General features: G+C 33.0%; 1 protein-coding gene across 5 annotated transcripts in view; it reads right to left on the bottom strand.

Moving 5' to 3' along the window:
- Positions 1-4,496: 4,496 nt before the first annotated feature.
- Positions 4,497-12,143, bottom strand: part of nompA (no mechanoreceptor potential A) — a 227,769-nt gene continuing 220,122 nt past the window's right edge. For 4 of the 5 annotated variants that reach the window (XM_089100865.1, XM_089100868.1, XM_089100867.1 and 1 more), the window contains 2 exons: positions 10,830-11,000; positions 4,497-7,007 (listed from right to left, as the gene is read on the bottom strand). In XM_089100865.1, coding sequence (XP_088956991.1) covers positions 6,788-7,007; positions 10,830-11,000 — 391 coding nt within the window. In that variant the 3' untranslated portion in view covers positions 4,497-6,787. The remainder of the gene's footprint in view (positions 7,008-10,829; positions 11,001-12,143) is intronic. The other variant, XM_089100866.1, reaches the window with a different exon arrangement.

The following is a 12,143-nucleotide window of genomic DNA, read 5'->3' as shown; positions in this document are numbered from 1 at the left end:
AAGAGTGGTCTTTGCAGTGGTTTCATACTCTTCAGTCTTTCCACTGCAATAACGACAACCGAAGTGCCGTTTTCGGGTTCCATGTGACTAATATAAAACTTAGCTCCCAAATAAACCATTAAACAGCTCTTTATAAGGTTCCATTACCCTACTAGCAGTGAAAAAAGAAGAGGAAAAAAATGGACATTTTTCCATGCAATAAAATTGATTCTCGTTGTTGCTTAAGCCGGGAGGCTATAATTCCCGAGAAAGAGGTATTAGGCCATAGTGGTTTCAATGATGCCCATACCATTTAAATCTATCGTCACTTTTGAGGAATTTCAGGATCTTTTGAGAATTCCTGTAAATTTGTTTTCAAAATAACATTTTACTATTAAGATTAATCGAAATAATAGTTACCATTCCGTAATCAGCTACAAATAGCAATTTTTTCTCACTGAGCAGTTTTAAAAAAAATATATTCTCAAAATTTAATGCATAATATAGCTCCATTTCAGCCTCAGGAAATACAGCTACATTAAAAAAAATTACTGAATCTGTTTTGAATCTGTTGTTGCCTTCCCCCTAGGAAATTCTTTATGAAACAACTAGAGCACTAAACTTTTCATATCGAAGTTCAGAGCCTTATTTTTCTTGAGTTATAACTATGAGGGTTATTTCTCCTAATAATAGAGTGGTATGTAAAGTAGCAGTAGATGTCAGTAGTGTAAACTGAAAATATCATTTTGAAAATGAGTTTAGCCATTTTTTAAAGTAACCGAAATTTTCATGGCCTAGAAAAATCAACATTTTGTTTAAAAATAGTCCCGGAATTTAAACCATCAACTTTATGTTGCTTTTTTTCATAACTATCTTTACTTAACCGCAATTAAAAATTGTAATAACAGAGATGAAAGGGCCCATCTTATAATGCAATCCTCTTTGTTGACAGACCATAAATTTCTTTGTTTCCATAGTTTCCTTCTTCCTGAATTCGGCATATTATCAATTCTAGAAAAAATTTCGGTACTGGTCAATTATATGGTCACTTCTAAAAAGTCAAGTTTGGTTAATGCTAATGAAATAAAATAAAATAGGATGAATTTATACTAGTTTAGAAACAAATTTAGGCTATATATTTGCACATTAGGGGGGGAGGGGTGGGGTAAAGCATAGCATATATTAAATACGTAACCTAACCTAACCGAGGTACAATCCCCCCTAAACCCCAAAAAACAACAGTTTAAATATCGTAAACGTATTGAAAACCACGCTTTGCTTTGCATTACTCTATAGCGGTAATGCAATGTCCGACCCGTGTGGCGGGTTTTGTCTGTCATTAGTATAAGGAAGTGACCATCTAATGCACTAGTACCAGATTTTCTTAACATTATTACTATTACTATACCATAGGGGCGGATCCAGGATTTTTTTTCTAGGGGGAGGGGGGCGCAAAATATGTTGATCCGATAAACTTGCGTTAGGAGCAAGTTCAATTAACGCAAACTTGAGTTAATTAAGTAAATTACACTACGCTAGGGAGGGGAGCCGTGCCCCCTGGATCCGCCACTGCAATACCACTTCAAATAGTTTCATTCAATAGAACACAATATGATTTAAGGAAAACATCAAGCAAAAGAAAAGGAAAAGAAACTATTTGAAGGGGAATAGCAATAATGAAAATAGTAATAATGGCAAAAAAAAACCTTTTTAAAATTGAAAATATGCTGAATCCAAGAAGATCTCCAACTATACAAAAAGAAACTGTAGTTCTGTCAACAAAGAGGATGTGTCACTATTCAAAAAAGTGACAATAAAAAAAAAACATATAAAAAGATTCCTTAAAAAAAGGGTTTGGTTAGCGCTGCACCAATGACGTATCCAAGGGGGGGGGGGAGTTAGGGGGTTTGAACCCCAATCCCCGAAATTTATTTGCGACTCGCAAAAAAATGCATATGCAAAAATTTTTGATGTTTTGTACAGCCCCCATCCCCAAACAAAATTCCTGGATATGACCTTGCACTGCAGGTCCACTCCAATAGTAATTATTAAGACCATTAACTAAGTGACGGATAGAATGGGAAGACCCGGCCAGAGTTCGATTTACATTCGTAAAGTTTAGATTTATACGAAGTTGTTCGGCAAAAGTAAAGAAAAGTTTTAAAATTTAAATTTGAGAACTTAAAAAGTTTCCCTCCCGACAGTTCAAGGTTTGACTAGTGATTTTCACCATCTGTTTTACAAATCAAAATTGCGACTCCGTTGAAACTGGTAAATAAACTGGCTGATTTTCTTTGAAGACTGTTTGAATACCAAAATGGTAATTCTAGTAGAATCGTAGTAAAATTTCGTACTTGATAACTTTTCTTGCGATTCAAGATTTCAATGATTCCAACTAAAGTTCTGTGCCATAAACGGCAAATTTTAATGTATTTTCCAGTCCCCCCCCCTTCCAAAATAAATTCCTGGATATGGCCTCCGACAGTTCGGCTAAAAGCTAAAACAGTAAACGGCAAAAATTATTTCTTGTTTAATGGCCATTTTCCGCCGATTTTTTAAGAAACAAAATGCTGAGTTTCCAGAACATTTGTCGGACCAGAAAAAAACTAACTTATCCAGGCAAGTTCACCGAAAGGGGAGAAAACTGACAAAGAGAATAGTTATCCACGAGAAAGTTTCAAATCAAGTCTTGTGCTCAAGTGAAATAGTAACTGTTAGGGATTTATTAATTAAGAAATATTGAAGGGATCCACAAAGTGTATTTGAAGTTCCAGTAATTAATATCCTTGCATACTATCTCAAAATCTTCATAACGGAGAGCCAACCCTTTCTAACAATTAAAAACCTCGAGGCAACGAAACTTGTAGACTGTATATTGAATTTATAAGGTAAAAAAAAAAAAAGAATTTATAAGGTCTCTTTCAGCAAAAAAGATGTTTGATAAGGAGTGTCGTATTTTTTGCGTTTAAAATATTCCGAAGACTGATTTCAGATAAAAATATTTTGTATGATGTTCTGTCACAAAACTTTTAAGTTAAACCATAAAGATAGAAAAAGTAAAAGAACTAAAAACTTGATAGTTGATGTCTAATTATTCCAATTTTTTATTGTAAAAATTTCGTTCTTAAATGTAGCCAGACTAGTTAACGATGAAATAAGACCATGCAATCCTGAATGATCTGGATTTTGCGTTTTTATTCCAAATCTATGGATGAAAGATTGTACTTACAATATGGATTTATCCAGAATTGAAAATGTTCTCACATTAAACTCAAATCTAATTCGGTGCGATTTTCAAAGGGGGCTAGGCAAGGCCCCATCCAGGATTTTTGGAGTGGATTTTACAAAAGCATTTTTTCGGAGAGGGGGGAGGGTTTACGCAAAAAAAAACTCAAAAAACGCATTAAAAATTTTGTCTATTTAATTTAAATGCAAAAAATATTTTTGTTACGTTTTTACGAGTTGGACAAAATTTCGAGAGGAGGGGTTCAAATGTCCCACCCCCCTGGATAAGACCTTGAGTCTAGGCGATTCTTATTGAAAAAGCAATGTCGGAGTAAAAATCCTTCGTAATCTTGCACAGAAATAAATTAAAAAGCACAAGATTAAAAGGACAAGTTTAGCTTTCTAGAGGAGGTAGCAATAATTTTCTTTTTATTATGAATAAATTCCTCTCTCTCAGGACAAATCAAATCATAGGTCTTTTCCCGTTTACAGAATTACGTCATAAGTTTATACATTCTTTTGGAATAAAGTCAGAAGAGAAGTTGTTACTCTGAAAAAATAATTGTCTTCCAGGCGAAAAAGCCAGAATATTAATTGAACACAATCATTTCGAAATAATAAATCATCGAAGCCCATTATTTTGATTGAACCGATTTCACTTTTATAATCCTACAGCAAAAACTGCCAAAACTCTTTTACCATTGAACACTAAACGATTGTTTTAGGCTCCAGTTTGACTGAGCACAGAGGGCGTAATTTTCTACGAAAATAAACAATATATTATCGAATTTTGTTTCGTGGAAATATCTGTCGAGCCCAAACTAACGAAAAAATAAAAAATTGCATTTATTGACAACACTGTACAAAAATACTGTTGGACTAGTTCGAAAGCAGTGAAGGATAAAGCAGGTGCTGTAGCTTAGATTGATGAACATACATATGCTGCCGTTTTTGCGTCTTCTTCTAAAAAGCGTGTACCTTATAATTTTTGGCAAAGATTGTAAGCAATGCTTTGATTGACTTAAACATTGTTGCATGGTGGCATTCACAAACTTGCAATATAATCGACCCACCAAATACCATAAACCTTTCAGGGTCACAGTCCGGACAGCAGCAAAATTCAACGACAAACAGCGATGCTTATTATTTTTTGGTGATTTTTTGGCAAATTCATTCTTTTTGGTGCACTTTCACTAAATTTTATCGTTAGTTTCCACGACATTTCGAAACTATCCCGAAGCAGTTTGAGAATCAATGATATAAACGGCAAATTTTGGCTAGAGAAAAGTTGGTAGGAAAAAACAACTGTGATAAAAAGAAGATTGCAAAATTAATAAGGAGTGATGGAAAATAGTCAGTAGGCTATTCCAAGACTGATTGAAAACGTAAGAATTCATATAATAATGAAAGCTTAGGAGAAGGTATGTGAAGAGGAAAAACTGAAATACGGAACGAAAAATAGGGCTAGCCTAGCATGGCAGCCAGGTCTACCTAGCATTAAATACGTTATGAAAAAAGGATAAGTTTTTTTCTTTTTCTTTTTGAAACAAGATTTAGAGAAATTGTTATATGTATATACAAAGGCGGATCCAAGATTTTTTTTAGGGAGGGGGGGCAAAATAGGTTGATCCTATAAAGTTGCGTTAGGAGCGAAATTAATTAACGCGATCTTGCGTTAGTTAAGTAAATTACACTACTTTAGACAACGTTAGGGAGAAGCGCGCCCTCTTGGCCCCCCCCCCTGGATCCGCCACTGCGTATATATAACAGGATCCTAGTCAAGCTTTTGCACCAGTCATTTATAATTCGTAACAAACATCGATGTAAGCGATGTAATTTGTGTTTTTTTTATAATTAATTTGCATGTCCGTTTTCGAATAAAAAAGGTCTTGAAACGCAGGTAAAAACAGCTATTTTTTAAGAATCAGAATTTTGCTCGAACTCAAAAGTAGGTCCAAGAAATGAATGTAAAAAAAAAACAACCTTATTCGAGACCGTAAGACAAATTCATAGGAGGTAAACTTCTTCGTCTTCATTGCAGTTATACCTCCCTCCCCTCCTGAAAAAAAACCCTTTGGTACCCCAACTTCGAACAAAATTCTGGAAACGGCCCTGAAAAAATATGAAGAAAAATATTTAAATAGGAAGTTTTTCAAAACATTTTAGTTGAAATAAACTCGCTGCCGCATTTCTCGCTGTCGTCAGCAGCTGTACTTTCGGTGTGAACTGTAATATATTTTTTTTCGCAGAAAATCGTGATTTTTTCTTGAAGCCAAATTCGAAGATAATTGCAAAATTCGAACTATACATATACACACTTTATGTTCATCAATCTACAGCTGTGACTAAAAGTAAACACTTTCTGTAACATGGAAATATAGTAAATACAATAAATCGAAAATCAGTCCATTCCTGGCTTGCCTCTATTTGAGTTAAATTTTGAAAAAATTTGAAAAAATCTTTAAATTTTGACTTGTGGAGGTAGCAGAGCTAAATCGAAAGACTATGTGTATCCAGTTCTTTGAAATATAATGTCTGCAGTATATTGGGAACAGCCTAAGGGATAGAGCTGAAATGTTTAAGTATTTTTGGGCAAAGAATAAATTTTTGGGCAAAAGAATATATTTTGCCAAATTTTAGGTTTCTTAAGTCCCAAACATTAGTTACAGATGAATGTCAAAATTATACTTAAGGATCTTGTGAATGGACCTTTTGAAGGAATCAATTTCGTAACTAAGATTGACGGTGCTCATTAAGAAGAAGTCAAAGATAAGTAAAATGTTTTGAAGGTAAAGAAGAAAAGAAAAGAGGAAAAATTATTCCAAAATTTAAAATCATACAAAATAAAATATAGGCATTCTCCAAACTTCTACAAAAAGCACAATCTCGAGAAGAAGCAATAGTCTACTTAATATCTAGAATCATAAATTTAAGGCCCAAACGCTTATCCCTTCGTCATAGGAACACCGATTTAAATTCAAATTTCTAATTCCATTAATTTTCAAATTCTACCACTCAACATATATTCGAATTCTATGGCTATCCTGACCATTTATGTTGCTTATGTTATGTTAACATATGTTTGCATATGTTATGTTAGCCCATAACATAACATTATGTTATGTTATATTAGCCCAGTTTGAGAGCTGTCACTGACAATACTCGACGGTGACATCGACTTAACGATGATGACTGCTTAAATCACCAGAAAACTGGTGAAATCACCAGAAACCAGAAAAATGCAAAACAGTAGTTGCAAATCAACTGTAAAAGTTTCTTAAGATATTTATGATTAGTAGAGCACAAAAAAAGCGAATTTACTTGTTTAAAATGGATATTTTTTGTAATTGTTGTGATATCTATTATAACAGTTTTCCCTCTAAAAAATCATATAAAGTGAAAAATAGACAAACAAGCAGAATTTATTGTATTACTCCCCCCTCCCTCCTTCGACCAAATATATGGGCCCACTCTTATGCAAGATCTTTGAATATTAATTTACCCAGTCGTGGTGCTATCTTAATAAATTTTTATAAAAATACATTTTTAAGATTGATAGGCTAAAATAAACAGTTGCATATAACTATAATTCACTAAAATCTGCACTATTATTATCTTCTCCAGTAATTTTGGTCTTGGAGATTCTGTTGACATTAGTCGTGCAGCTCCGGAAACTCCGATTCCGCTCAAAAAGAGACGGGTCCGTATAAACTGGTTCACTTGGATCATCGAAAGATTTACCAAAAATTGGGTTCCTTATTGGTTCATCTGTGTGCTGATCTGTAGATGTTTCATTGCTGTGTCTATAAGAGAAGACATTACTTTAAAAAACAAAGGAGCAGAGCAGCAGCAGAATTGATTAGCTTCTCAAATCAAACAATGAAGAAAAGTGACAAAGGACACACAAGATATTTTTTCCGGTTGTAGCGGTAGCTAGCAATCTAGTAAGAGACGATCAAGTCCCATAGTAAAAACTAAAATAACTCCTTAAAATAGAGTCAAATCAAAAAATAAAGTACTCTATTAGAACCGCCAGGTCCGAAACTCCTATACAGGAAACTTGCAGTCTCTTGGCTTGAACAATAAAGAAAATATGTCGGCTTGAAAAACAAGAAAAGTGGCTCGAACTACGATATTCTGCATCGACGGCATCTTTTTTTTCCGTTTTTTTTTCTCCTCAGCTAGCTCGGCAATGGAAAACCAGAGAGCTGTTTGATGGCTCATTTGAAAGAAAATTGATGTATTTAAAAGCTTTTATAATTATAACTTAAAAGAGTGGCTCCAATTTAAGAAAATTTACCCACCTCCCCACATTACTTTGCAAAAAAGGAGCGGAGCAGCAGCAGGATTGATGAATTTGTCAAATCAAACAAAGAAGAAAAGTGACAAAGGAGAGATAATATTAGTTTTGATTTTAAGTCAAAATACTTTAACTGAAAAGAGTGGTTCCAGCTTATTAAAATTTACCCTCCTCCCCACATTACTTTGCAAAAAAAGAGCGGAGCAGTAGCAGGATTGATGAATTTGTCAAATAAATCAATAAAGAAAAGTGATAAATAAAAGAATAAAGAAACGTGACAAAGGAGTGGCGCTAATTTACGAGAACTTTGCCTCCTTCCACATTACTTTGCAAAAAAGGATCGGAGCAGCAGCAACATTGATGAATTTCTCAAATCAAACAAAGAAGAAAAGTGACAAAGGATAGACAATATTAGTTTTGATATTCTAATATTAGAATATTAGTTTGAATATTAGTCTTCTTAAAAGAGTGGTTCCAAATTATTAAAATTTACCCTCCTCCCCACATTACTTTGCAAAAAGGGAGCGGCGCATTAGCAGGATTGATGAATTTTTCAAATAAAACAATAAAGAAAAGTGACAAAGGAGTTTCGCTAACTTACAAGAACTTAGCCTCCTCCCACATTATTTTGCAAAAAAGAACGGAGCAGCAGTAACATTGATGAATTTCTCAAATCAAACAATGAAGAAAAGTGACAACGGAAAGACTAGTTACTAGTTTTGATTTTCAGTCAAGATATTTTAACTTAAAAAAGAGGGGCACCAATTCACAAATATATATATATATATATATATATATATATATATATATATATATATATATATATATATATATATATATATATATATATATATATATATATAAAATAAAATATAACTAAAAATATATTTCGTATTAAATAAAACATTGTACATAAAAAATATAGTTTGTATAGTGGCTCCAAATCAACTGATTACATTAAAAAAAAAAAGTTCTGCACACCCAACCGACCGGCAAAACATTTGACTTTAAGTAAAAGTGATTTGATTCATAGTGTATAAAACACAAAATGGTATATAATTACAAAATATATAATTAATAGTTTCAAAATTTTCATTGCATAAATTGTACAATTATATATAATTATAAATTGCACCTATTAAAGTTTTGATAATATATAAACTAGAAAAATGTAAACAATATAGCCTTCTAGTTTTATGCCAAATTGTTCAGCTACAACAATACTTTTGAAGGCTGAACTTTTTTTTTATATTTTTGGCAAATAAATTCTCCTATTAGTTCTAAAAGGAAAACTATTAAATTGAAAATCTTAGAAATTTTAGTTTCTATCTTATGACAAACATAGAAAGGGGGGATGCATCTTTCACACTGATGAAGACAATAAAACTTAAAAAATTTAAGTCCTCGTCAAACATAAAGACCTCATTTTTGAATAGGAGTCGGATCAACTATTTCATTATTTATGTTCACAAACATAAATATGATTATAAATATATTATAAATATAATTTATTGATATTAAAATTAATTATAATAATGTTAGAATCATCAATAATAATATTAATATTTAATATTAATTATATATATATATATATATATATATATATATATATATATATATATATATATATATATATATATATATATATATATATATATATATATATATATATATATATATATATATATATATATTGAATATATATATATATTGAACCACATTCGCTTCACGGGCAGCTTTTTCGTTAAAATTAAGTTAGACTACGTCAAATCAAAGAAAAGAAATGGATTTAAATATTAAATTATAGTTAACAGTTTCAGAGCTTTTAATAAAATAAGCTCTGAAAGTGTTAACTATTATTTAATATTTAAATCCATTTCTTTTCTTTGATTTGACGTAGTCTAACTTAATTTTAACGAAAAAGCTGCCCGTGAAGCGAATGTGGTTCTCTCGCTCCCTAGGGCTATAATGAAGGAAAGGTTGCGCTAGGGCACGTTCTGCAGATGAAGGATGACAGATTGGCGAAGATTGTCCTTTTCGGCCAATCGTCTAGAGCTAAACATAAAACAGGTCGTCCTCATCTGGGGTGGGAGGATGTCATAAAGAAAAAATTAAAAGAAATGGGTACTTCCTGGGAGGGTGAAAAGAGGGAGGCTTTGAATAGATTAGGATGGAGGAGGAGCATGCGTAGCTGTGTTAGCCTCAGGTGGCTTGAAGCTGCGGTGAGTGGTTGTTAGTAGTAATAGTAGTATCACATTCTTTAGGGTTGTCCCCTCGATAGTCGTCGTGTCACTATGATTAGTTATGATTAGCTATCGTGCACTATAAATAAGAAAGTTCACAGCATTTTGATTCCGAAGGGTGATCGGCAAACCTTGAAAAAAAAAAAAAAACGCTAAAAATAGCCATGTTAGAGATAAATTACGAGATTGCAGAAGAATCGCAAAAATTTTCAGATTCAAAGAGAGGAGACACACGCCACCTCCAAGACAAATGCCTGACTGCAAAGCACATTGTAAAAAGTAGGGTCTTTAGCTTGGCACCTAGAATTTTACCTTCAAAAATCAAACCTGTCTGAGGATTTTTCCTGAGAAGGAAGATCAAATATGAAAAGCTTATTTTCAGGCAATATTTACTCTTTCCAGTTTTCCTCTTGGGGGGAGGGGAAGGTTCACTGTGCTCTGATGTAATAACCGCAAAAGCAATTCCAATCAATTTCTTTGTGAATGCTTTTTATATCCACGAGAACTGGATTACTAACTACTACTACTACTAACAACTCACCACAGCACCAAGCCACTTGAGGGCATCATAAATGCGCACGCTCCTCCTCCATCTTAATCTATTTAAAACCTACCTCTTTACAACCTCCCAGGAAATTCCTATTTCCCTTAAATCTTTCTTTACGACATCTTCCCACCCCAACCGCGGAATTACTAACATCAGTAACAAATTGTACGATAAAATTTTGTCAACAATTTGAATTTGCCTCCGAGAAACTATGAGTTGATGAGCGTAATTCGGAGTCATTAGAATTTCAAGTTATAGTTTTCTGTTGTAATGTACCAGCTCCAAAGCCCTGGTATATATCTCCAAACAGAGTCATTAGAATTTCAAGTTATAATTTGCTGTTGTGATGTACCAGCTCCAAAGCCCTGGTATATATCTCCAAACAGAGTCATTAGAATTTCAAGTTATAGTTTGCTGTTGTGATGTACCAGCTCTAAAGCCCTGGTATATATCTCCAAACAAAGTCGGGAATTCTCTTTCAAAGACTGGCTTCAGTATTTAGTCTTAATATGTTCCTGAACAATTTAGTACTTACTTAGGATCATAGCTAGTTGCAAACCTGGAGAGAAACACTGAGAAGTTCCTTGTAGATGGACGTCGCTTTCGGCTGAAAGTTCCACTAAAGAAACCACTAGCTGGCAAACCAAAAACTGGTGGCGCAGAGCCACTAGCAAGGCTGTTCTTTCCTTTCAAATTTCGATACCTCCTTGAAAAAGAATAGAAATTACTCAAGAATTTTTCTTAAATTAACTAATTAATCAACTACTATGCATAAACAAACTGGCGGCACAGAGAAACTGCCAACCCCCTAATGCCTGGATATAGCCCTAGGGTATATAGAAATCTTACCGAATTTCTTAATGGCTAGTTGATAAGAACTAATTACTAAAAAAAAATACAAACTCGTTTTGGAGCGTATCGAATCCCCTCGGTTAAATGTGAAAGGATAAATTATCAATAAGATACCAAATCCCTTTTATAGCGAATAGGCTGAAATTAAATACTAAATTTAAAAATCATAACAGCCTATCATTTTTAAAGACAAAATTAGTAGATCATATTATTAAACTTTGATGACGGGGGGATTTTACTTGATAATTTGTTTTTAGTATTTTTTTTTGGAATTTGCCATGCTGAGGTAGCCCCCCTCTCTTCTATATGTTATGATGTTTCTAGTTTATCTTTTTAGCCTTCTTTTCGAGCTCAGCTCCTTGTTGGCTTTATTTAACTATTTGTGTCTGTTTATTTTGTTTGAAATAAAAATCTTGAATCTTGAAAACAAAACTTAAACGTCAGTATCTAGGGTTTGGCGACACCTAGCCTTTTTTTCAGTGTAATAATAAAAATAATTAATTTATTTTTTTTAGTTGGTAAAATTAGGATAGTAATGGGTGTCAGCTGAATCAGCTAACTCTTGTATATAGCCTAGGGCTATACCCAGGCATTAGGGAGAAAAGGAGGTTTGGGCGCCCTTAAATTGAAAGCAATTCTAAAAATCCCATTAACACAAATTTTTTAAATATAATAAATTTTGCTAAGGATATGAATCTGTGATGAAATTAATTAGTGACACTGAAGACGCATCCCAAACCGATATGCCTAAAAATTATAATTTTGACCCTAACTTTAGACCTAGGACTTCGAGAGAACTCCATTTTGTTCTTCATTCTGAACTAAATTATTCGTGCAGAACCTGGGCATATATATATATATATATATATATATATATATATAATATATATATATATATATATAGATATATAGATAATTTATTCAGCCGCTAGGCCATACACAAACATTACAATGATTATATAAGACAACAGCCAGCATACATTTAAATAAATCGTAT

The sequence above is a fragment of the Artemia sp. Qi Xiang Cuo genome, chromosome 15 (genome assembly GCF_049724085.1).
Source record: "Artemia sp. Qi Xiang Cuo chromosome 15, ASM4972408v1, whole genome shotgun sequence".
Lineage (NCBI taxonomy): Eukaryota > Metazoa > Arthropoda > Branchiopoda > Anostraca > Artemiidae > Artemia > Artemia sp. Qi Xiang Cuo.
The sequence above is the reverse complement of the archived record's forward strand: the minus strand, read 5'-3'. Positions and strand labels throughout refer to the sequence as shown.